The sequence below is a fragment of the Cyprinus carpio genome, chromosome B4 (genome assembly GCF_018340385.1).
Source record: "Cyprinus carpio isolate SPL01 chromosome B4, ASM1834038v1, whole genome shotgun sequence".
NCBI classification, from domain to species: domain Eukaryota; kingdom Metazoa; phylum Chordata; class Actinopteri; order Cypriniformes; family Cyprinidae; genus Cyprinus; species Cyprinus carpio.
In genome coordinates, this window is record NC_056600.1 from 17,125,608 (window position 1) to 17,151,485 (window position 25,878).

At 38.0% G+C, this 25,878-nt stretch overlaps 1 protein-coding gene across 1 annotated transcript in view; it reads left to right on the forward strand.

Moving 5' to 3' along the window:
* Window positions 1-25,878, forward strand: part of LOC109092621 (thyrotropin-releasing hormone-degrading ectoenzyme-like) — a 101,533-nt gene that overhangs the window by 26,658 nt on the left and 48,997 nt on the right. The window contains 1 exon segment of the mRNA XM_042722231.1: window positions 22,164-22,318. Coding sequence (XP_042578165.1) covers window positions 22,164-22,318 — 155 coding nt within the window.

A 25,878-nucleotide genomic window follows, 5' to 3' on the forward strand; every position in this document is an offset into this window, starting at 1 on the left:
ACACTAACAGATCAACAAGTTCTGAGTCTTTCATCCAGAGGGACTGTAACAAATACCCGTTTGGAGCCTGTGGCCCACAACTTGTAAGGCAACAACAGATACGACCACGTTCTGAGCCTCTAGCCTGTGAGAAGAGAGGTATTATACATTTAGAATCTTCGTCCAGCAAGACAACAACAGATGCAGCATGTCCTGAGTCTCTATCCTAGAGAGACAAAGTGGATTGACCAAGACACACAGACATTTGCAACTAGATTAAGCTCTGGTGAGCATACCTTTACTTCAAGGTACTTTTGCTTGCGTGTCCCAGGCAAGGACCTTCTGCACCTACTCTAGGGCCACAACGGCGTGTTCCAGATTTAAGGACCCTTTGGTGCTCCAGGAGATCAGCATGCTACAGTGCTTTGTGTTTAAGACTGCTGAATCGCAAACCTCCTCCTCACACAACTGCATTGTTGTGTATTATCACCAGTTAATGAAGTCACCGCCACCGGACTGCTCACTCAACCACAGAGAACATAACTATCACTTGTCCAAACCTCTTTCAGAGACCATGGCATGTTGTGTATTATCAGTATATGATTTTTCTTAATTTACATTAGGTGTTATGTAGCTGATTGCAGTTGATAACAAATAATCTTTCATATATTTCTTTGATGCATAATAAGATTCTTCACCTTGTTTGAGAGTAGCAACAGTTTATCTTTGCAGATAACGTAGCTCTGTCATAGCAACACCCAGTCACTTGCATTTTATGCACTTTATTCCTTTTTCATTCATGGTATTCTTTCAGTAGTTGTTAATTACTCGTCTCTCTTTTGTTAATAAAATCTATTTTATTACAGTTGGGTCTTTCTTGTTTTGATGATACAGAATAAGGTTCTACAAGTTAGAGATCCAATCAAGCTTTCTTATATGATGTACTCAAGACCACACCTTAAGTGACACATGAACTGGTCTGGGGGTAGAGACATCTCTTGACTCTGGTGCGAGCTCTGGGATTCGAGGACGACACTGGAGCGAGCCGACACTGGACACTCGCACACTGAGTATGCGAGCTGCCGGCTGGCCTGATTCGGGAACGGACACTTGAGGAGCCGCGGCTGGCAGCTTGACTCGGGATGGCACTGGACACCATGGCCGGTGGGCAGGCAAAGAAGAGGGCTCTGAGCCTACGGCGAGCCTGCAGAACTCCCAGGAGGTCCACAGGGCGATATTAATTGGCCCTGTGCCAGAAGAGCGAGTTGATGGTGGCAGCATCGTAGCTACGGCGAGCCTGCAGAACTCCCCGGAATACCGCGACCAGGCGAGCTTGGCGACTTGTGGTGTAGCCATATCAATAATCTTTCAAAAAACAGAAACAAAAACCGGGGAGAAAGGGCACCACTTACTTCTTTACTACAGTGATGGAGCAAGGAGCGAAGGAGCAAGGAGACATAGGGAATTCATATCAATAATCTTTATTAGGAAAGCGTAGCGGGGAATAGCAGGCTTTTCCACTCGGGAGAAAGGACCGGCGTGAAATAGGGCAGATGCCAAGGGCCGGACAGGTGAGGAGGATGGTTAATAATGCTACGGGGCCTAATGAACGCTCTCCAGACAAATGGAGGATTCCTTCCCTCCAGCTTACATCCCGTGGTGTCTTTAGGAGTAAGTGGATCCTCACGGGGTTCAATATTAATTGGGTATTTAGTAGTGCCAGAACAGCGAGCAGCTTGGTGGCGGCAAGCCTGCAGAACTCCCCAGAAACTCCCCAGAATCAGAATAATCGAGGAAGGGGAATATCCAGGCGAGCTAGGGCATTATTCGATGCGATGTGGTGGTTTATTGCCATGGCAAGGGGGAAAAACATGACACTTTTTAAAAATATTTATTTAATTTATTACAAAAACCATGGATTTTCTATAATGTCTAAATTCTAAATCACCACTTGATTCTTTGCTTGGGTCCATACATTCTGTCACGATTTAGGTGGCTGCTACTGTGAACTAAACAACTAATGAACGAGGAGCGAAGGAGCGTCCGTTTCCAAGGGCGACATAGGGAATTCTTGAGTATCAATAATCTGAGTTATTAATCCCGGACGAAAGCAAAGCACACGTAAGCAAGGTTTGGGGTAATCAATAGACAACGGTAAAATTCCAGACAAGGGAGAACACAGAACGTGGGAAAGAGAAACATGAAATAGGGGAGATAACAATTAAGCAACACAGTTTTAGGAGGATAACTCAATAATAGACACAGGGAGAAACTAATAAACTATGATGACAGGAACAGTAGGACAATAACCAAAAATAAGTGCTTAAAGACATACACATAACCTGGAGCAAAAAACAAAAGAAAAAAAAATGACAAGACAAAAAAAAAAACAACAAAAAAAAAACATATAACAGCTAAGCGATATTTGGGGATCCTTGACATCCAAAAGTTTAAAGTGAAAAAACAAAACAACACAGAAAAACTCTTTATTGCTCTTTTTCAAATAGAAAGTTGGAAAGTCAGAGATTTTAACAGTGAATATCACTTAAAAGATGCATCAGCAGCATGTTATCCATGATTCATAAAAAATTGTCACAACAACTCCAGCTCAGCACATTAAAATCTGAAGTCTATGAATAATTAGCCCTTTAGCTTGTGTTTTGTGATTTATACACCAAACAGCTCATTGATTTCACTCATCAAGAAACAATCATGGCCAGTCTGAGCATAAAATGGTGAATCCAAGGTTAAATAATGTACAAAAACTGAAGCTTATTATTACATGATGCCATCTGTGAGCAATTGAAACGTGTTGAGTTCAATTTATTCTGCTTAAAAACACAAAAGGGTGTTATGAACGAAGGGCCGAAGTGTCAAAACATATTTGTTGAAAGTGCTCAGCAAATAATTGAATTGCTCAGGAAGTTGAAGCAAATAATGAAGCTGCTTAGATTCTAGAGTAATATTAATCATTTCACGTGTCGTATGTTAATAGAACAACATTCTGCTAGAAGTCAAAATACACTAATGCGCTGCTGCACTGAAATGAAGAGTTGAGATTTTATAACTGCTCAAAAATACTTCAGAATCTGTGATCAAAATAGATGAAACTGAACACTTCTGCAGATCAAAGCACAAACTGAACTGACAATTTAGTTACAAGTGCGTGTGTGAAAAATACCATTAAAAGATACTAGAAAACGGAAGGGGATTTCTCTTCTAATAAACTTTACTCTGAGAATGTTTTGAAAAGCTGAACTCAGATTCAGATATAGTGTGGCGAAATTTGTCTTTATTAGTCAGTTTACTTTTTATACAATAACAATTATTCAATCTACTGAATCATAAATTGAGTATAAATCACTTATTATTGGCTTCAGTTCTATGAACACTCAGACACTTTTACAAACACAAACAGAAACTGTCTAAAGTGAACAACAATTGACTCTGAACTCGTTTCCCAAATTGTTTTTGACTAAGAAAGCATCCTGACAAGCATTCTTATCATCGCCAGTTCAGTTTTGGCTGGAGTTTAGGTCTCAGATCTAAACTTGGCTCCAGTATTAAGCATCTCTTCACATTTACAAACTGTATCATTTCATATAAAGATCATCATTAAGATATGAACAGAGATTTTCTCCTCCTAGTTTAACCCAAATAACACTTGACCTCTGCAGTTCTTGTCTCAACCAATGAATTCACATGTGTTGTGGCGGTGGGTCATTTCTCCTTGAGGGTTTTCTGTTATGACTGTAATTAACTATTTCATACTCACTTAGCTTGACTGTTGCCTTGGGCTAGAAATATTATTATCATCCTATCTGAGATCAGATTATGTGTCTGCAGAGCTTTAAAATTCTCTCTAATGGGGCTGTATATCTGTCTAACTTTTTTCTCTGTCTCTCTCTCTCTCTGTCTCATAAATTGACTCTATAGACGATGCGAGATTTAGAGCACTGTGACATTATTCTAGAGTTAATTGCAAGTTTTTTGTTAATTCTCACTGTGTCCTCACTGACCTTTTTCTTTAAAATTAAATCATGACATGTCAATTAGTAGCCGTCAAATTCACACGTCCTTCTGTCAGTCATATTGCAGGATGAATGACCCGACTGGAGCTGCATTTTAATTAATATGAAGGTTTTATTTGATTTATTTTGCAAATATGATGAATTATTGGTGATTGTTAAGGCACTTGGAACAACATATTAAAATAACAACATTAAAAACCAAATTAGCAACCACATAGCACTGTCCACAAATCACGGTGATTTGGTGATGAGAACTCCCCGGAATACTTATATAAGCTCTACTATTTTTGCACATGCATGCATCGTGGTACTGTCGTGAACACGCGTCATAGAACACGGAAGAGAAGAAATTGTTGAATAAAGTTATTATTTTTGTTTTCTTTGTGCACAAAATGTATTCTCGTAGCTTCATAAAATTAAGGTTGAACCACTGATGTCACATGGACTATTTTAATGATGTCCTTACTACCTTACTACTTTTCTGTGTCAGTTGCGTTGCTGTCTATGCAGGGACTGAATGATTACATCATTTCATTCATTTGTGTTCCGAAGATGAACAAAGGTCTTATGGGTTTGGAATGAAACAAGGTTAATTAACATACATAACTTAAATATCCACTTTAAAAAAAACCACATTACAAAAGTAAAAGATGCATAAAAAAAAATCACAGTAAAAAACGGAAAAAAAAGAAAAGAAAACAAAAACTAAACTCAAACTATTAACTCATACCATTAACAATACACTAAAACAATACACTAAATCACATCTCATAATTCCACTCAAGCTCTTTATTGATACTATTATCTCTTTGCTAAAACAATACACTAACTCCAGAGAGGAAAAAATTAAAATAAAATTGTGCCATAACTACAGGACATAAATCGTCAAAAAAATACATAAATCTTTACGCAATAAATATTAAAATGTTTTATGTTTATTTTTTCACAGTAGTTTTAAACATGCAATAATTTCTATTTTTAAAAAAGGTTTTTGGTAGTTTGAGCCTGAAAGTCTGCAACTGGGATAACAATAAAACAGTAAGATATATGAATACAATTAATTTGAAAAATGTCAAGAATAAATGAAGACATGATAAAAAAAAAAGTTTCCAAGATGTTTTAATGTAACAGAGAAAGAAAATCTGTTAGTCTTAATAAATTTCAAGAACTGGGATATAAAAGTACCAGAAGTTAACGAAACAGCCCTTAGCCATCTTCAAGAGGCATTTCATTAGTGTTGCATTAGTATTTTATTAAACTGTGCAGCCCGTGTCTCCCAGGAGCCCGATTATAACTGAAACATACATGAGCAGATCAAACCGGCTTCTTTCTTTATTGCTGTCTCTCTGTGTTTGGCTGCATGTCTCCACCATCTTTCTCTGTCTCACTTTTGCCTCTTTTCCTTCTCCTTTTCCTTGCCTCATCTCCACATTTGCATGTTCCTCTCAAGTGCTCTTGTCCTTCTGTCTCTCTCTTAAGTGCTCCTCTTCTCTTTGCTGCTGTTGTTTTTTATCTCCATCCTCTTTGTCTAGTCCTCTTGTCTTTGCGAGCGATGTGACCTGGCCTCTGTTCTCTGAGGAGAGCAGCTGTTGAGTTACAGGGCAGAAGGATTTGTGGGCTTCACTGTGGATTTCTCTGCCTGTCAGTTTCCAGGCTCAGGGTTACTGAGGGTCTCAGGGGGTCGGCGGGGTCAGAGCTCCGTCTCGCTCCCATGGCTTTTGACAGCAGTATCGCGGTTAGTGCACATAAACGCTCTAGTTCAGCATGTTTAGGCTTGTGTCTTGTCCTCACTTAGAGACAAAGACACAAATTCAAAGGAAACTCTCGTTTTTGCATATGTGTGTGAGTCGCCTGACTTCTTTCATGGTTGAAGAGTTGTTTGTGTTTTCCTGTTCCTACTCAACTATAATAGACCTCTCCAGATCGCTCTTCACTTGAGGGAATTGTCAGATACGTGCGCTGAAAACAGGCTCAACCTGACAACAACTTTTGTCTCTTTGTCCCTTCTTCCCCTCCACACTCAGCACGAGCTTCAGCAAATATTTATCCTCTGACTCTGAGAAGGTTTCATTTCTGTTTATGAGTTCACACTGAGTCATCTGAGATCTACTGTCATCCGTAATTTAACATGACATGATCTTGAACTGTCTGTCAAATCAAACTAGGTCTATATGCTTGTGTCATTTTTTCAGTATTAGCAGGTATGTCGTGGTGGTGAAAATCTGCTTTGGTTTTGTTGTTGCTTGCAATGACTTCATTTACAATCCATAACCAACTAGACCTGATGCCACCATTTGTTGTATTCTCTGTTGGAAAATCCAGTTAAAATGGGTGCAACTGTTTTTTCGTTTTCTTTTTAGCTGATCCAGAGTGTTGGGTGGTTAATTAGCTATCATTTTGGTTAAGCTGAGAGATGGTAGAACACGGTCAAATAAAACAGTTTGACTGAACTAGTTCCTGGTTCTTCAAACCTCAATGTTTTTATCCATTCAATGGAAGTCAATAGTAACCAAAAATTTTCAGTGACCAAAATTATTCAAAATCAAATCTTTCATATTCATGCAGAAGAAAGTAAGTCATACAGGTTTTGTAAGAAATGAGAGTGTGAATGTGATAACAGAATGTTTATATTTCGATTAACTATCCTTTTATGCAACACTTTGTCTTCTTGTCATAGTGAAATAAACATGAAGTGATATATTGGTATTGATCCCAATGTTTTTATTTAGAATTTAGTGTAAATATATGTATTTACTTTTGATTTTATCATCCAAATTGAGATCCTCATTGTTTTTGTGCCAGGTGAATATGCTACTGCTTCGATGCACTACATAACTTGTAAACTCTTACAATTTTATTAAATCGATATTGATCCCCTTCGCTTCATGTTGCTTCTTTTCGTCAGTAACAGAGCTGCAGGATGACTGCAGTTAAACTACTGTAAATCATGAGTAGTTTGTAGCCTGTCAACACAGTTTCAAAGCTCAGTTCATCACACACAAAACACTCTTATTTAAAGATAAACTTGTAAATTGAATTTTTGGAATTCAGTGTTTCAGACTAAAAGCAGGTTGATGTCAAAGTCATTCAGTAAGAATCGTGACATTGGAGTCGCTCTAGATAGAAGTCAAACAGCTAAAACAGCTTCTTTTCCTCAAAACGCTCATACATATTTAACAAAGAGCCTGAATTTCACCAGCTTGACTTACACTGAATCCGCCAGTTTTATCCCTTTTCCTTTCCTTCCTTTACTTCTTTTTTTTTTTTTTGCTTATTCTTCCACACTCTTGCTCCATTTCACGCTAGTTTCCCTGCTCGCTCTGTCAGCAGCCTTCTGGACCCACAATCCCTCACGGCCTGAAAGTGCTCAAGCATGATGGGTGCACAGGTGCTCTGTGTTGTAGCCATCCATCCATCCATCCATCCATCCATCCATCCATCCATCCATCCTCTCTCTCTGTATATATCTCTTTCCCTTTTACAATTTTTTTTTAGAAAACCCTCCTGTTTTATTTTGTCAGATGGCATCAATCTGTTCACATTTCTAAAATGTTTGAACTCGACAATATGTTCATAAAGAGCAAATTCTCCTTTTTAATGTTTTAGTTTGCAACATGCGCTTCTCGTTGCTCGACACACGGTTGATGTGTTTTTAGCGCTGAATCGAGTCAAAGACCCTTGAGGCAGATAATTTTCACTTTTTCCTCAGATTCTGCACAAAGACAGCCAAAGTTACATGCTGATAGTCTGTCTTTGTCAAGGCGTCGGTGGGTTTGTCGCAGCGCAGTGCTGTAGATTGATCCCCCTCCTGTCAATGTGAAGTCAGTGAGGAGCGGTTGCAATGTGCTGCTAAAAGCAAACAGATTTCTGCCGATGACAGAATGACACATCCAAAGAAGAGAAAGAAAAGAGTTTCAAACCCACGGCTTGGGATAGGCAGAAATGAGTTTGTTCAATCTGTCACAGTCTCAATCATGTATGTGTATGTGTAGCATTTATATCAGGCAGTTTTCACACGTGCTTCGATTCCTTCAATCTCTTTTTATATTGTATTACTTGGTTTGAACTGCAGTATGTTTGCGTCATCAATAGAAAGTGTTGCACTCATTTTTTTACACTGTCGTTTTCATTTTAGCTAAATGTAACACGCTCAGAATGACAATTGCATCAGTCTCCCGCGGAGGTTCAAGAGATTTGAAGAATGTGAGCTGCTGGCTAAAGGCAATTTCTGCAGAGAAAGGCAGTAATGAATTCAACAACATTTGCATTTTCTGAAGGAAATACCAGGGTTTGCAAAGCAACAAAATAATAGTATTAAAGGGATAGTTAATTTAAAAATGAAAATTATCATCATTTGCTCATCCTCATGTCTTTCCAAATCTGTCTTACTTTTTTATGTTCAACATAAAATAAGATATTTAGAGAAATATTTCAATGCGTTTTTTCCCAATACAATTAAAGTATTGCAAAAACACTTTGTGGTTACCAACATTCTTCAAAGTATGAGGGTATTAGTTAAGATTGCTTTTGTAGGAGTGTAAGAGAGGCTTAAGCAAAGCTAGAGCAGAAATGCTTCGTGCACAGTGAGAGAGCAGCGGGTAACCATCAAATCCCGCTCACATCCCGGTAAATTAGCCGAGATCCGCCCAGATCAAAGAGTCATCTGGGTTTCCATGATGCTCGGAGAGAAACAGCGAATAAGAGAGAGCCATACGAATCAGATTGAATTCAACTTTCATCCAGGATTCACAGATACACAGTTCAAGCTGTGAACACTGTGTGAACCCCTCTGTGAAACAACCCAGAGTTTCCCATTTCTATCTCCAGCCCGTCCAGCCAAAGCAAGCAAAAATCTCCAGCTAGCTGATCTGATGAAGATGGCGGCTGATCAGTATTCACTTCACTCTCGTTGTGCTGCAGATCCTCGTGTCTGCGTCCAAATGAACGTGCTTGTGTTTTCAGCCACAGAGTCGCTGTGGACCTGCGAATTACCCGCAATGATCAGTACATTCAGATTCAGTGACACATTAGAAGAAATGCCACACTAAGTGAATAAACTCAAAGAGACACAGATCCAACAGGGCACAGCAACAGTAGTTAACAGAAACATCATATAAACTCACTGAGTGCGTTTGAATGCATCTTTATCCTAATGACACTCATCAGGTTCAAGAATTCAACAATAAGGTGTTTATTCACGTCTGAAACACCTCTCGCCCGACCCGTGTGAACAAATTACAGAGTCTGCCAATACCATCGACCGTCTGGAGCGTCTGCCATATGAACGCTGTAAACAAAAGACCAATTGCCTTATTGAGCACGAGGATACGAGGAAAAGAAAAAGAACGTGTCATAAATGGAGGATATTGATTGGTTGGTTTGTGCATCATGCATTTGTTTTGCTGCAGGAAAGTCAGAGAGTGAAGATCAGACGTTTCTCACTGTGTGTGTTTGTGTGTTCAGATTCGATATTATGGAGTATTTCTAAGAAGCCTTGGTGTTTTTGTGTTTTGAAAGTCCTTAAAGCCTTAAGAGCTGCTCCAAAGAGAAAATGTCCATCACATTACTGCACTGGCGTTCACCTCTGAATTCTTCTCCACATTTTTTTGTCCACTTGCCTTCAAACCCAGGGAAACTCAGAAGCCCCTGATTGGCTGAAGCCTTTATGCACCCTGATAATGTGAGTGTGTTTGCGCTTCAGTCTTTATCTAATGCTGGCTGTTTCTTTTCATGTGCTTTTGAATGTCGCCCAACGAAACAAAACAAAGGCACCAAAGCCTGAAACTCGCCATTAGAAATTTGGCAAGAAACATTAATGAAAGAGCTTCACGAAAACAGCTCAAGACCCTTTTCTTTGTATCTTGCTTTAAATTTGCCTCTAATGGCCATTTTTCTGCACTGACTTTGTAAAAATATGGTTTATTTTTCCTCTATTTCTGACATTCTGGATTGCACTTGTAAGGTTATTGTTGGTATATTGTTTTTTTTATGCCATAAAATATATACTGTATATATTCTGAATTTATATTTTGTGGTGGAAATGTGAATTTTGCTGTATATAAGATGAAATCCATCTCTTTCTGATACATAATTTAAAGTGAGTGTCAAATGCACCTCATACACACAAGACTCTCATACTTGATCATGGACTGAGATTTCTGGGATTTCAATCCTGTCCACCTGAGAGACAAAAAAAAAAAAAAAAAAAAACACTGTAGCTCGGACAGGATGAACTCAAGAACTGTGTGTTTAGTGGCAACTCTTCAGCTTCTCATGCGAATTAAAACACTTTAACACTTTTTTTTTTCAATCAGTATTATGCTGTGGGCTTTTTGTGGGAACATCATGGCCCAGTGAGGTTTTGATTCATTGGATGGTTAATAAAATGAGAACATCAAAGGCAGTTTACAATATAACAAGGTTTGTAAATAAAATGAGAAGCGGGTGAATGAGATATTGAATTTTAGCCATTAAAATCTCTAGACGATGACTGGGCAACTGTCAACATAAACTGAATTATATCGCTTCAGTTTTCCAAGCATATTGCTCCATTTTCTAAAAGTAAATAAATTAATAGCAAATATGTTTCAGTCTGCCATCATTTTCCGATTCAGTCGTTTTCATTTATTCATTCTTTTATATCCAAAGTTAAATGTCCAGTTCAATGCCCCCTAGTGGATGTGACATTTTACTAAATGCTGAGTGAACTCATTGTCATGCTTTACTGTATCTGGACAGACTGATAATTGGACGACACAACAGTATGTTCACTGTAGTTTTGGGCCATTTTCTCCTCATCTGATCTGTTGAAATTTATTCAAGTGTCCATGTGGGAAACTAAGGAGCACAATTTAAAGGATTTCTGCCAGCTGGCATTTCTGAAACCTACTGAGATTTTAGTTGTTATTAAATCAGGATGCTGCTGAGTTCACATTCAAATACAGTTTAGTGAAGTGAAGTTTGCTCTCGGCTTTCACTTTCTGCTCTCACTGCAGAGCTGAATGTGTCAGTTTGGCAGTGTCTGTCAGAAAAGGCATCTCTGTGCTGTATTTTTCTATTTTTAACACTGTGACATTTCTAAAAGACGTGACAAAACACGGAAACCAGAGCCCAATGACTGACCGGTCTGAAAAACATTGGAAAATGACAGCTTTTGAGTGGCAGAGGTCATGTCACAAATTCTCCTAAGATTGTACTGTAGGATCTGTAGAAGAAAACAGACCAACACTAGCTAGTTCAGTTGAGAGAGTGACTGAATTTAATGAAGAAAAATCAAACATCAACAGCTAATGTACGACCAAAACACAACGGCCTACTGGGAATTTCCCCAAACTTCCATATTTACAATTTTAGAATGAGCACGGAAGAGTTAAAGGAAAGAAAGAGAAAAATATTTCTCACTCGTTTTTATCTTCGACATGAAAAAGTGAGAAAGTGACAGTTTAAGTTCACGATCAAACAGTCTCAGGAAAGGGAGGAAAAGTTTTTTTGCAGAGAGAGGAGGGTCTCTGCACTCATGATGTCAACTGAACACACACACAACATGACACTGTGTGTGTGTGAGGACAGTATTGAAGCTTCTGCTTCATGGTCGGTCGTTTTTTCCCACAGTGGAATGTATCAAATCTGCTTCCGCATGTACAAAATCAAAACAATTTGAATCTTTCAGTATCTCTAAGAAATTTTAAATATGAATCTCCATTGGTTGACGCTGACATTCTGAGCATTTGACAACTGAGGTTGTGTAGGAAAAAGATACTTCTGCTGCCCTAAGACAGCTAAAAATAATATGCTAATATACAGCGGGTAAAATAAGTATTGAACACGTTACTTTTTTCCCCAGTAAATATATTTCTAAAAGTGCTGTTGCCCTGACATTTTCACCAAATGATGGCAACAACTCAAGAAATCCATACATACAAATAAAACAAAACAAAACAAAAAAAGTTCAGAAATTAAGTTATGTGTAATAAAATGGAATGACATAGAGAAAAAGTACTGAACTAATTTATTTGATACTTTGTACAGAAGCCTGTGTTGGTAATGACAGCTTCAAGACGCCTCCTGTATGGAGAAACTAGTCGCATGCGTTGCTCAGGTGTCATTTTGGCCCATTCTTCCACACAGTCTTCAAATCTTGAAGGTTCTGTGGGCCTCTTCTATAAATTCTGAACTTTAACTCTTATTTTCTATTGGATTCAAGTTAGGTGATTGCTGGGCCATTCTAGCAGCTTTATTTTCTTTTTTTGAAACCAACTGAGAGTTTCCTTGGCTGTGTTTGGGATCATTGTCTTGCTGAAAAGTCCACCCTTGTTTCATCTTCATCATCCTTGCACTGTAGGTGTTGGGACTGAAGCAGCTAATATTAATTTCCACTGACTAGGGGCAGGATTGCTTTCTAGTTACTGATAGATTTCCGCCGGTGTCTTGGCTTTCCATGCCTTTTTGCACCTGCCCTTCTTCTTGTGTTCAATACTTTTTTCCATGTGTCATTCCATTTTATTAAACATAACTTAATTTCTGAACTTATTTGTTTTGTCTTCTTTGTATGTTTGGATTACTTGGGTTGTTACTGACATCTTGTGAAAATTTCAAGTCAACAGCAGCTTTAGAAATATATTTACTGAGAAAAATTGTGACGTGTTCAATACTTATTTTACCTGCTGTAAATAAATAAGGCGCAGAATTTGGGAGTAAAATTGTGATGTAAGACTAAATTATGACATTATAAGTGGGCTTTATGGCAAAACAAAGTGCTACAAAAGTGTTGAAAAGGCCCCTTTAATTTAATATTTAATGATGGATTGCCGATATTGACTATAATCTTTTTCCAAGAGCAGGTTACTGTCAATGATCTTATTTTTCCATATTAAATAGTTTAACATATATGGAAATTTTAATTTATGTATTTAAAATAGAGTTCACTTAAAGAGATGAAGACACTTTAATCTCTGTAGTTCGGCTCTCATAGTCAAGTGTTCATTGGTACTGAAGTGTTTTGGGTTTGAGAGTCTCTATAATGATGGATCTGATCTCAGACCTGCTCTTGACTGGAGTAGCACCAGCAGACATTAGACTCAATGGCTGTTGACGCTCACACTCACTAGGTTACATGGCCAACATCTCACTTGACTTTTAGCAGGATTAAATGTGAAGTTGAATCAGCAATAATTCCCAGAAACAAGTCTGACCTGGTTTCTCCTGAATAAATAAGCTGTATTATATGGTGCTGTAGTTGTTTTGTGTTGTTTCCTCTAATATCAGCCCTGACATTTAGACGAAGGTCAACATTGAGGTTAGGGTGAAAAACTGTGGAGAGAGCCACTAGTTACCCACTGAGTGCTAATGAGGTGTAGCTATGTGTTGATTTGGCCGAGTGCCAAAATTTAGGGTGCTGAAATCCCCAGAAATCTCCTCTTACACTCCAAACAAACATGAGAGTGTGACTGGGTTTAATAGTGCTGTTTGCTAAGCTACTACAAACAGTAGCAATATGCTAACAAACTCTCAAAACACTTTAGCAAACACATAGCAAAATACTAGCAACCACCTATCATACTCCCAAAACACCATAGCAAAATCATGTAGTAACACTTTATAGCAGCTATTCACTGTACATTAGCATCATAGCATCACATTTTACTCAAGCAAACATCACTCATTTTCATTGAAACTGTGAAAATCTAGTTGTATCGTGTCTCATAGTTGTCAGAACACTTGGTTTGAATTTTTAAATCAATGTTTAGAGCAAAATAAAATAATACTCATCTGTTCTCCTCTACATTTGCTATATTTATTTTGTTGAGGGAGTGCTTTAAGTTTATGAATGTTTTAGGCTCAAATAAGCTCAAGTCCAGGTTTGGCAGGAATAAAAGAAGAAAAGAACCTGCTGTGCCATGAGGAAGAGAAAAATAAAGCAGCCAAACAAACAATATGTCGCTTTAACTCGCATTTTTAAACTGGCATGGTTTCCCTACAATTCCAGGTTTCTGACAAAGCCACACATTGTTTTTCATGGACATTTTCAGGAAGTACCAAAAGAAAAGCAACTATTAATTATCCCTACAATCCGTTTGCTGTTGCACATTGTTTGTTGTGGTTTGAAGACGCTGCTGTGAAAGCACCTGACGACGCAGTTTAATAGTTTACTACAACTGAGGGAATTTTCTTTCCGTTCAGCCGTCCCTCGGCGCTTTAGTAAATATGCTGTGTCTTCCCAGCAGTTTCTGCTGATAATTTCACAGTCACACACTTTAAAGTGCAAGTTCACGGCTTTGAATATTTTTCTATTTCTGCCGCTTGTACACTTTCCATCCCTACATCAGCGCGGCTCCCGGTGTCAGCAGAGAGACAAAAAGTCAAATAACAAGCAGCTTCGCCTTTCCTCCTCTTCCAATTACTGATAAAGACGAATAGCAAATGGAGAGCAGAAAACTGCTGGAGTGTTTCAGGACAATGTCTGTGGCTCACTGATCTGTGTCATAATAATTCCACCCGGTCCAGAGTACTCTCTCACGGGAGGCCCAAGGAAAAAAATGTTTGTGTCCCTCCGTTCTGCTCCGGTGCGGCTCTGATTTGTAGCGAGCACCTGAATTTGACCACTTCTCACTGTTATTGCCTCTCGCCTCTAAAGACTTCTCTCCATTTCAGCAGCTGTGATTTGTGGATGAGCAGAATGGGCCGCAGACATCATTAGAGAGAGCTGATACTAGCACGACGCTCCAGCTGGAGCTGTAATAGTGGCTCACACTGGCTGAAATTGCGATTGATTGTGTTACCAGGTTAAGAACGGGAACACTGTGGGTTTGATGGAGGCTGTGAGAAGAGAGAGACCGGGAATGTGTTAGAGGAACATTCACAGGTGTCTGGGAATGATACGGCTGGTAAATGAAAAAGGGTTATGAAATGTGCAGGACATTACATAAGATGACTAACACACAGCTCTGTCACTGTGAGAAGACAAATCCTTACAGACAATTAAGAATGAAAACTTAAAACTTTAACAAACATTTATTTATTTAAACTTTAAACTCACTGACATAAATCAAACATGAAATGTTCAACTAACAAAAATATAAATGTATATATATATATATATATATATATATATATATATATATATAATTTTTTTTTTTTTTTATATATATATATATATATATATAATTTTTTTTTTTTTTTGAGAAAACTACCTAAAAAACTAGCAACAAATTCCACAAAACACTTTCATTTTACAGCTCCACACTCTTATTTCTCATCAACATTGACTCTTTTTTATCTACTTTTAGGTCTCCTAATGGATTTTCTGAGACTAGCCTAATTAAAACATAGCTAAGTACTTCATTAAGACTCAAGCTATGAACGAGCAACTCTGAGCTCTAAAATTTTATTATGCTATTGCTTTAGACTGATTCCAAACCATTTACAGAAATCTAACCCTGAGTATTAAAGCTGCCAGATGGATTATTGAAGGTCAGTTTTAATGAACACTTTCCAGTAATGCAGTCGTCTTGTTGAAGGGAGGAAAGGCTAGTTTGAGATAACAGAGGGAAAAAGTGGTCAGTGAATGTGTGAGACGAGCACAGAGCGTCATGGAGAGGTGGAGTGAACTGTGTGATAATGAGACGAGCTGAGAGCATCTGTTTGACCCTCTCTGGAGGCTTTTCTCCTCAGGCACCACTGCAGCTCCGTGAAGGGCTGCTCTCTTCTGCCCCGCTGCCTGTGTTAAGCGCTCAGATGTGAGAGCAGACCGCAGGGCGTCAGGGGTGCTGTGGACCAAGAACGAATCTCTCCACTTTAGCATGAACACACTTACAGAGACTCAGATTCATCCCCCTCTCCTCATATTCAGCCTCATGTGCTCCTGAGCTTAATAAAGGTCAGTGTTAAATAAGGGTCGCCATTCTGCTGTTCATTATTTCAGACCATTTCAAAAGACCATCTGTGATTTTTGTTGGTTTCTGAGTAGTTTGAGTGTCTCTGAAGACGAAGAAACTGACAAGCAAGAGTCGTGTCCCTGTATTGTTTTCTGTACGCTGCATTGGGAGATAAAATTCAGTGCTGTTTGAACTGGGTGCACAAAGTAAGAATAAAGAAGACTGACTTAAAAAAGAATGTGTGAGAAATATGGAGTCAAGGTGAATCCAGGAAGCACAACCTGAGATCAACTAAGCAAAAACAAATCATGATTTCATCAGGAAGTCACAGAATGTTATTAAAACACATATTAGCATATATTTCATGTGTTTGAAATAAAAACAGTAATTTTAGGTCTGTAACAATTTATTCAGCAGTGTGATTCATTCAAACAGCTTCATACTGAGGTGAAATGTGTGGCCCAGTTAGGCAACAGAACTGCACCAATTACCAAGCTGCAAACTGAGGCTCCACATGCAGAGACATCTAAAGGAAAACCAATGCAAATTGGGAAGATAATTTTGATCACTGATATCCAGGTGAGAGACTTTAAGGTCTGGAAACATTTCACATCAGGCCTTTATGATTTAGCTGGGTAGAAACCACTAGAAACAGAACACCTCAACATGAAAGTCTGTTTCATCAGCTGCTAATGAAACTCTCTGAACCTGCTCTAAATGCAGACCGGAATTACACCAGCACCACTGACGAATAAAGCACAAATCTGCGTCCTGACAAAGGGCGCCATAATTTATGCAAAAAAGACAACAAGAGAGATTCAAAGCAGTAAACTCAGGTGTCTTGGTTACCTGGATGTTTTTGATGTTAAGCTTTCAAGTTGAACTACATATTACCAAGCTTGGCAAAGAACTGGATATATTTTAATTTTAATTTTTTTAAAACATTGATACTACAGTAAAACAATGGTTTACCACAGTGCAGTAAACACTAAAACTGTTTGCGCTACAAACCAGTGTGTTTCGTCAGCAACAAACTAGTGTTTAAAAAACGCAGCTTTATGGACTTTTGTCTTTCATAAGATATAGTTTAGCAACATCACATGAGCAAGAATTTGAATTTGACCAATTCTTTGTAAATATAAATCAATACCAATTCAAACTATTTTGTGGACACATTGTAGCTTTAAAAGTATAATAAATGTGTAATAAAAGCCTTGTGTGTAATGAATTCTATGTTGAATCAAGCTATTTGTTTGATTAATTAATTTGTGCATCATTTAATAAGATACAAATGTATCTTTTGACAGCCCTGATTTAAATATAATATAAACTGATTTTATTGACTTTTAATTTAATTAATGCATTGCATTATTTAACAAAATATTTTGCAGCCCTAAATATTAATTGAATGTTGGTAACCAAACATTTGATGGTAGCCACTGACTTTTACAGGATTTTTCCCCCATAGAAATCAAACGCTACCATCAACTGTTTGGTTAACAACATTCTTCAAAAAAACATCTTTTGTGCTTAACAGAAGAAAGAAGCTCATACAGGTTTGAAACAACTTGTTTGAAATCAACTTTACTCTGTAGAGAAAATTATGACAGAATCATTGGATTTGGATGAACTATCCTATTAATACACAGTGGTGTGAATTGTGATTTTGGACCAATGAGATTTCACTGTGGGTGGGTCTTAAGTAATAGAATGTCCTGCTGTGAACACTGACAAGACTTGACAAGTGTTTTATTATATTCAGAAATAGGCTACTAACAAAACTGAATTGTATTGTAATCAAGCACGGACATGAAAACCACTGCTGAAAGCTGGAACTTCTGGTAAATCTAAGCAAGGATCTTTGGGAATTTCACCACGAGACAGAATTGAAACATCGAAATGTCAAATAACAAGAGAAACACACTCCACACACTCAGTATACTTATGTACATCTATTCCCTAATTAGTTTAATCCTTTGATGAATGTTCTGTCGATACTGTAATCCTGTTGAAGGAGAAAGTAGATGATGATAGAGTGTGTGAAAGTGAACAGACCCTCATCACATCAGTTTAACATGCTAAACAGTCTCACTATTAAAGAGTCCAGCACCAAGGTTAGGCCGGTTTAACTCTTATCTGAGCTATTAAACAGAAGAAACAAGACAGAGCTTTTAGCATTAACAGCTGAAGTGTGTAAAGCCTAAAGTGTTGACTTTGCTAATGCTGGATTGAAAGTTTGTTATTGTCACTGTTTCTGGGCTGTTGAGACCAACTTTTAACTGCTTTTTTAAAGTGATTGCTATTATGTTACTATAAGATTTATTCCTAAACAAAAGTCTAATGTTGAAGCTGGAGTCTTTTCTAGTAATGCAGAGTGTGATCATTAGAAATCTATGTATATAGTGCAGTAAATAATAATTAAAAAAAGTCTAGCAAGCATAAGGTGAAGTTAGCAATAGCATTATTATATTTCAGTTTAATGAGCTTTAAGCTTTAATTTTTATGGTCATAATTCCTCACTGAACTTGTCTGTGCTGCAGCAGCTGTTTGAGATCAAGTATACCAGGGTATACCAGAGTAAACAGATTCATGTGTCTTAATGTATTTTTAGTGCATTGAGGGTGAATAAGCAGGTTGCTAATTAACGGCCCTTACATGCCCTCTCACACAGAACTAGCATCAAAAGAACTAGCACTGCGCATGTTCATGAACTACTACTTCAAACACAGATGCACTGATGGTCATTAAGTGTAGTAATCTAATGAAGAAACTTCATTAAGTCTTTTCAGTGGTTTGGGGTTCAGTGTTTCTTCCTAACAGAGCTCTGTTTCCTCTGAGACATATACTGTGTAATCATAGTGAGTCATAACAACATCAGGCGATGTGTGCCCAATAACTACAGTATAAAATAATTGGAAATGTCTTCGCCTGTGGGGAGAACTGCGCTTGAAGGTGATATTTGTTAACTACTGTAGGTGTTGTGTGAGCACAGATTTTGTCAAATATGGTGGTAATTTCTGCTCTTCAACAGTTTCAAAGTCTAATTTTTATTGATTTGAACAAACTAAGTATTAAATTGAAGCGTGTATCTCTTTCTGAAATACTTGTACAGGAACAATGCCTCAAATAATGTCTTGTTGGGCAGATGTGTGCTATTACTTTACTAAACTATCAAACTTACTACTTTCATCTGGTGAAAACACTTACAAAACATTGAATGATGGAGCTGAGTCATATCTATAAACAAGAATACCGTAAAGACTTGGTTGAGGGCTCTTTTGAGATGAAACCTGTAAATAACCAACTACATCTTACTAGCAACACATATTAAAAATAATACTAAAAAGGCATACTGTAAAACACCAAATAGCAGCCATATAGATAGATAAACACAGACAGATGAATAGAAGGAGACACATAAGAGAAGCAAAATGTAGGGATGCAAATATTCTTTTCTAGTCTGCCGCTCTATGTACAGACAAGTGTCTAACTGATTTTTATGAAGTGAACCTTACCAGAGAGCAGGTGTGCGCTAACAGACAGAACCCTGCTGTGAGAAAAGCTTCACGTTCACTTCCTCCCACCTTCTTCTGCCATACTTCCTGTGTCACCCCAGGACCGCTTGCTCTAAAACAGCCTCAAAGAGCGGCGCAGGTAACTAGACGTCAGGCTGTGTGTGTGTTTGTGTGAAACAGACTGAGGTGTGAGAAATGTGATGAATAATTGCTTTAGTGGAGCTAGTGGAGGTTCTGCTCTCTGAAAACACAAGCTGTTTGTTTATTTTGATCTTGCTGTTTTTCCAGACGCTCTTGTTACTGCGTCTCCTGCTATTCACCGTGCCCTGGTCTACACATCCCCTCTGTTTTGCCCCTCTCATCTTCCCCTTGCAGATACCTTCAGCCTCTTTTAATAGCAGATGTGAAAGAGTGAATGACAGGGAGAGGTGGAATTTCTCCAACTTTGCATCATCATGGTTTCTGCAATGTTACAGCACTGTTCAATCCAAAAGAGTGAAGCTTTACATATCAACTTTAGGTACTGTGATTTATAATGGCTTAGTTTACAGCAGTAGACAACAAAAACTATCCAATTTCCAAAAAATAGAAGGACTGTGGATATACTAGGATACAATGATAGTATGTAATATTGTGGTACTTGTGCCATTGTACAAAAGTATTACTGTATTCATATATGTGACCCTGGACCACGAAACCAGTCTTAAGTTGCACAGATATATGTGTAGCAATAGCCAAAAATACATTGTATGGGTCAAAATGATCGATTTGTTTTTTAATGCCAGTAATCATTAGGATATTAAGTAAAGATCATTTACTATATATGTACTATGTACTATATTTGTAACAGTTTTGGTCTCCAAATCTGATTAGATGGGAGACATCGCAATACATTATAGCCCATCAGTTTTAGGACTTTTCAGACTCTTGTGGGTTCTGTCTGTAGGTGTCAGTAAGTGTGAGATTGAATCACTCAACTGATTCGTTCCAAATCACTGATTCATTCAGAAAATAATCAAGTATGAATGAGTCATTGAATCATTCATTCAAACTAACGGTTTAAAACACTGATTCATTCAGGAACTAGTCGCATATGAGTGAGTAATTGAATCATTCAACCAACTGATTTGTTTAAAGTGCTGATTCATTTAGTCAAGTTTGAAATAGCCATTGAAACGTTAACTCAACTGATTCGTTTAAAACGTTTCTGTGGTTAGATTTGGAAATATTTTCATTAACATAGCAAAAACAGAAAGTAAATGTCATTATTGTTTTTACAATGTAAATATTACCCTTTTTTTCTTGAACAGTTGTTTGAATGCAATATCTCACTGGATAAGGTGGTGTTTTTCCGAATGTCATTATATATTCGGTAAACAACATGCATCTTCCCGTGATATTGATTATGTATATGTGTTATAGGAGGTCATATGCCTGGTTATAACGATTACTTACAGTTAATAGTTGCAGTAATTAACATATATTTGTCTGTTTCCCTTTCAAAAGTAGTCCCCTACTTTTTCAAAAGTAGGCTACAGTTAAAGTACCTAGATATATATAAAAAGTTTATCATATTTACATACTGATCTGGGCTTTGAGGTGTTTCGTCTTGGTCTGGTTTTGTATCTTGGAATTTGTGATGAAGTTGGTTGAGTTGAAGTACAAGTACTTTTGTCTCTCTCTTCAAGAGCATCGGTCGTGTAATTGCAATATGAATCTGTACAAAAGCCCAATTAAAAGAGCATCAAGTCTCTCGTCCACAAAGAACATTTAAAATGGTCAATTAAACCTGGTTTACTCTTCAGTTGTTCACCTTTGCATTGCTGTTTTCATTGTTCTTTGCCTCTTGAATGAGCTCGTCACTCCATCATTTCTGCGTAAAAGTGAAATATTAATCATGTGTGAATGTACTATCCTAATGGGGGCTCGTCATTATCAGCAAAGCATCTGACTGCTACTCACTTTTAACGCAGATTCTTTTTCAGCCTTTTTGCAGCCCTGCAGCTTTATCAGTCACCATGACGATTAAAGCTTCCTTCCAAAACTCTGCAGCTGCTTTCAGCCCAATTCATGAAACATGCAAATAAGACACACACACACACACACACACACACACACACACACACACACACACACACACACACACACACACACACCAACCCGGCGGATAATCATGTTACAGCTTTCAACAGTTCCTCTTCCTCTGTGGCTGATTATAAGATGTGGATTTAACAGCGCCAGAGGTTTAAATGCTTCTGTTCTCATTGGCAAATGAATGGTTCCTGAGATGGGCTGATGGAGGTGGAGGCGTTTAAACAGCTGATTCGCCGTCTGATGTGTCAATGATACACTGACTTGAGTAAAGGAGCTATTTTAAATATGTTTGGAGGGAAATATGATTATGGAGCTGCGTGTCTTGTTGTTTTGCTGTGTCTGGTTTTGGGTTTAAAATTAAATGATCTTTGATTATAGCAATTAGATGATAAATGCATTTGATCAAAAGCTATTCCACATCAGATGATATCTGGGATTTGAGGTTTTGTTCAGTTGTGTAGCACAGAAGAACATTTGTCTGTTGTTAGAACATCATTTACAGTGAACAAGATCATATCATATGCAGTGGTGTCACAATACTTGGAAAGTGTTTGGTTTGATTGAGCTGATAGAACATTGTTTGCTATATTTGTTTACCCTTACTTGTTGTTGCATTGTATCACAATCCTGGTTTCCCGTCATTGAGCTTGGATCTTCCTCACTGTGTGCAGATCTCCTGGCAGTGCCGAAGCATCCGTATGCAGCCATGGAGAACTGGGGCCTGAGTGTGTTTGTGGAGCAGAAGATCTTGTTGAATCCTGACGTTTCTTCCTTCTCCTATCAGATGGAGCTCACCATGGTGGTGGTGCACGAGATCTGCCATCAGGTAAACACACTGGAGTAACATGAGCATATGAGATGCTGTGTAGTTGTTTTACGGTCAGTAAAACTTAATCTTGCTGGTTTAAAGATGACAGAACTTCAGATTTATACATATAGCAGGAGTATCAATATCTTATGAGTAATGAGACTACAAAATGGACTAATTTAGTCCAATTATATCAGTGGATCAGTTCGAGTCACTTTTCTGACATCTTGTGTTGTTCATTTCATGACCATTGAAGTACTGCACCTCCATTTAAGATGCAAGACTTCAATCAGGCAAGAAAATTACCCATTCTGTTTGAGGCATCTTATCTATATCTTTCCCAGCAGTGATTCAGACCATGATTCAAAAGATCTCTCTTTTAAAACATGGTGCATTTCCTTTTAAACCATCACGCACATTACAAGCTCTCCGGTTTGGACTCAGCATATCCCGTCAATGCTGTTTGGTGTCCTCTGAGAAAAATAAAGCAGTTGTAGAATCATAATTATATAAAATTTAGCACCTCTCAGGACCTGTATTCATCATCTAAAAAAAGCCAGTGCAGAATTCATTGAAAGTAAGGCAGAAAGAGAACATCTCCAGGAGTCAGAGAGTAACAGAAAGTGTGAAGATAGTCAGTTGTTTAGTTAAAGAGCAGAACAGCAGGAGATGTAATTGGACATCTGGAGAATTTGATGCACAACTCATATAAAAAGAGCTTTTCCAATGGGAATGTGAAAGTAAAGATTTCTTTCCTTCATACATCTTTTTTTCTTACTCTGTTTTTCTCCCTCTACAGTGTTTCACTTGTCTTTCTTGTGTTAAATAACCTTTTTTTGTATATTTGCATCATTGCAGACTATTAGACACAGAGCAAACAAGCAGCTTTTTTATTTTGGCAATGAAATAATGTTCAGTAAATGACTTTAAGCCCACAAATGCATCATCCTCATGAATTGTAATGGAAATGGTGGATTTATTCATTGCATATGCTCATTTTCCACCGGCTTTTGTTTGCAGCTCTTATGTTGCTGAGAACCTTTGATTTTAGTGTCTTTTGTTATGGTGGATTATTTATGAGCATGTTGGAGATGTTCTGCGCTCTCCAGTATTGTTCTGGATTCATCTCTTGAATAGTCTTCCTCATGTGCTGCTGAATCGCAGCTCTGCATTGTGTTCTAGATGCCGTTGTTTTGATAAAAGCTCAATGAGCGGGAAGAAACAGCATGTCTGCAGTTCTTTCCTTTTTGTTTGTTTTCATTTTTTGAATTATTTTTAGGGAGAAGAAAATAAAGGGACAATACCCTCATCTCTCATTTCTGCACGGATAATACAGCTTTGTCTGAACTCACTCTGAACCTTATACAGTATCAGGATATTAAATCAGAAAAATAAATAACAAACATAAATACAATAAAAATCAACATATACAAATAGACTAACAAAATAGAATCAAAAAGAACAACAAAAGAACAACAACAATACAACAATAATAAACAAGTGCTGTGACAAGTCTCAGTTAGTCTAGCACATTGCATATAGCAATGATTTAAAAAAATATATATTTAAATAAATAAGACCAAAACTAATAGAACAGGTATGTGCTACTATTAATTGGTCAGGTGATGGCAAAAAAGATGTGACTATTTTTTAAAAATTAAAAAAGACTAAACACCCAGCATCTAAAATTCAAACAGCCAGGTCGTTCCACCAGTTGGGGACAGTCCAGGAAAAAGGTCAGTGAGAGTGATTTTGTGGCTTTTTGGGATGGCACCACTAGACATCGTTCATTTGCAGAACGCAAGCTTCTGGAGGGTGTGTTGGTCTGAACTAGCGAGTTTAGATATACTGGTGCAGCACCAGTGGTTGTCTTGTATGAAAGCATCATAACAAAGAATCAGAACCTAGAAACTAATTCCAGCCACTACAAGCAGACATAGAAAGCTTGATACATAAACATGTGACGTCAGCATCATTCAGATGAAGATCACTCTGGCTGCTGCATTCTGAATAAGTTGCAGAGGCTTGATAGTACATGCAGGGAGGCCTGCCAAGAGAACATGACAATAGTCCAGTCTGGAGAGAATAAGAGCTTGGACAAGGAGTTGTGCGGTCTGCTCTGTTAGGATGGGTCTAATCTTCCTAATGTAGTATAAGGCAAACCTGCAGGACCGAGCCGTTGTAGCAATATGGTCTGTGAAGCTTAACTGATCATCCATCTCAACTCCAAGGTTCCTGGCTGTCCTGGAAGGAGTTATGTTTGACGAACCCAGCTGTATAGAGAAGTTGTGATGAAGTGAAGGTTCGGTTGAGACCACGTGCAGTTCTGTCTTATCAAGGTTGAGTTGAAGGTGATGAACCTTCATCCAGCCAGAAATATTTGTCAGACAGGCTACTGTCAGATCATCTGGTTGGAATGAGAAGTAGAGTTGAGTGTCATCAGCATAGCAATGAAAGGAAAAGCTATACTTCTGAATGGCAGATTCTAAAGATCATATGAAGATGGAGAAGAAAAGTGTTCCAAGCACTGAGCCTTGAGGAACCACAGTAGCAAGAAGTTGTGACTTAGAAACATCACCCCTCCAAGACACCCTGAAAGACCTACCAGAGAGGTAAGACGAACCACTGGAGTGCGGTTCAGAGACGCCCATCTTCATGAGGGTGGACAGGAGGATCTGGTGGTTAATGGTAAGATCCAGCAAGATGAGTACTGAAGATTTGGAAGTTGCTCTTGCCAGTCTCAGAGCTTCAGTAACCGAGAGCAGTGCAGTCTCAGTTGAGTGGCTGTTTTTGAAGCTTTTGGTTGCTGTCCAGGAGGTTGCTTTTTTAAAAAAAACATAGAGAGTTGGTTGAACACAACTCGCTCAAGTGTCTTTGCAATGAACTGAAGAAGGGATACAAGTCTGTAGTTTTCTAAAAGTGCTGGATTTAGAGAGGGTTTCTTAAGCAGTGGGGTTACCCGAGCCTGCTTGAATGCTGCGGTAAATGTACCAGAGTGAAGAGATTTGTTGATAAAGAGAGTGAGCGCGGGTATAACTGAAGAAGAAATGGCCTGAAGGAGGTGAGTGGGGATAGGATCAAGCGGGCAAGTAGTTTTATTTTTATGATATTTTTAGAGCTGAAATTCATGAGGGTATCCCAGATCAGACTGTTCTCTGCATATAAACCCCTGTTTTATTATCAGAAATAATTGAAAAGAAGCAGCAGTGGAGGCTGGAGCTATAATATTGACTAGTGATGTTGTTAACAGGCAGAAAACTGAAATATGTCCAATACTGTCCTGCATTACATTAACGTCCCCACTGAATTCACATTTATGTACGCATATAGCACACTGTAAAGCTGAAATCTAGTGTTTGTGCTTCAAAAATGATATTGGCAGTTAGTTTGTAATTATTACTCAGGCTCTAGATAAGTTTGAAGTACTATTTTACTGTTAGTACCAGTATGCTATATATTCTTTTGACTACAATCTACCGTTTTACTTTGTTATACATGTTTTGTACTGTATTGTATACTATTTTAATAAAAACAGTATCCGGTATACAACAGACTGTTTTACAATGTTTTCCTATAGA